Source organism: Drosophila willistoni (genome assembly GCF_018902025.1).
Source record: "Drosophila willistoni isolate 14030-0811.24 chromosome XR unlocalized genomic scaffold, UCI_dwil_1.1 Seg144, whole genome shotgun sequence".
Lineage (NCBI taxonomy): Eukaryota > Metazoa > Arthropoda > Insecta > Diptera > Drosophilidae > Drosophila > Drosophila willistoni.
The window spans coordinates 4,606,123-4,607,283 of record NW_025814057.1 but is presented as its reverse complement, the minus strand read 5'-3'; the positions used below and the strand labels follow the sequence as shown (position 1 = coordinate 4,607,283).

The 1,161-nt window shown below is 34.2% G+C and overlaps 1 protein-coding gene across 1 annotated transcript; it reads left to right on the top strand.

Annotated features, from left to right (window-relative positions):
• The first annotated feature begins 209 nt into the window (after positions 1–209).
• LOC6639142 lies at positions 210–826 on the top strand. The gene is made up of 2 exons (XM_002062193.4): positions 210–313; positions 376–826. Exons 1-2 carry the CDS (start codon positions 278–280, stop codon positions 622–624), a joined length of 285 nt encoding a protein of 94 aa, XP_002062229.2. The 5' UTR covers positions 210–277; the 3' UTR covers positions 625–826.
• Positions 827–1,161: the final 335 nt, after the last annotated feature.

Sequence of the window (1,161 nt, the reverse complement as noted above, 5' to 3'; positions counted from 1 at the left end):
ATGCAAAATGCGGTATGGTTTGGTTGGTTTTTGGTCGACTCGGTTTAACTTGGCACGGGTCTGGGTTTAGTTTGGTTCAGCTTGATTTTGGTTGAGTGTTGATGGATTCACTTTTCGCCCAATAACAACAAAAAAAACAAAAACCAAACTGATTTTTGTTGTGTGCAGTTGTTAGTAGGCCAAGCCAACTTAATCTGTATTCAGCATATAGCAATCAGTTTAGTTATACACTTTAACATCAAAAAGAAACAAAAATTCAAGAGGAAAACATTACAAAATGGAACATAATTTTACCGATGAGCAAAACGAAGAGGTTAACATAATGACTCGTATAACAAAGATATAGATTTAATTCATAGGTTTTTTTATTTCAAGGTCGTCTATTATACCGATGAAGAAACCACTGAGGCAATGGACTTTATCAAAGAGCATCAATTGCCCATGTCCGAGTTGCTTTATGCCTTGAAATATGTCCGCATATTGCATGGCCCAGCCACAGGAACGGATGAACAACTGATGGATGTGCAACAAGCACCAACAATATCACCGCCTTCTCCACCATTATATTCCATGCAGTTTGCAGTTAGTCCCACTGAACCAGTGTCAATGAGAAAGGCGCCATAGTACAAATGGGTTCAGAGCGTTGAATCCTTGGTAATCAGAAACAACAAGACATTGCATCCAATCAAGGAAACAACATTCACAAAGTGATATTTAATAATTTTACTAAAGTTGTGCAAAAGCTTATTAGACAAATTTAACTCATTAAAAATAGTCCTTGTAGTTATCAAAAGCAAGAGTACTTAGATGCAATTTTGAACAGAAATTGAATGTTAAACTTTCTCTTTTTTAAAAAGTTTGATGTAAAGGCTATTTATCAACCTTTTCTATGGCATGTAGCAACTTTTTCAAAGCCCCAAACATTTGCTACTTTTAACCATTCTCAGAAATAAATATAAAAACTCATATTCTTTAACCTTTTTTCGTAAAACTATTTAGCATTTGAGTGAATATAATTTGCATATATTTGAAATTTCAAGTTGAACAAAGTTGGCATTGAAATGCGTAAAAGAAAAAATATGGATTTTGGCATTTGGTTGAGGCAAAATCTTGTACAATTTTCGTCAGTAGTCGTCAAGGTTTCATTTAATCTGTTGCAGA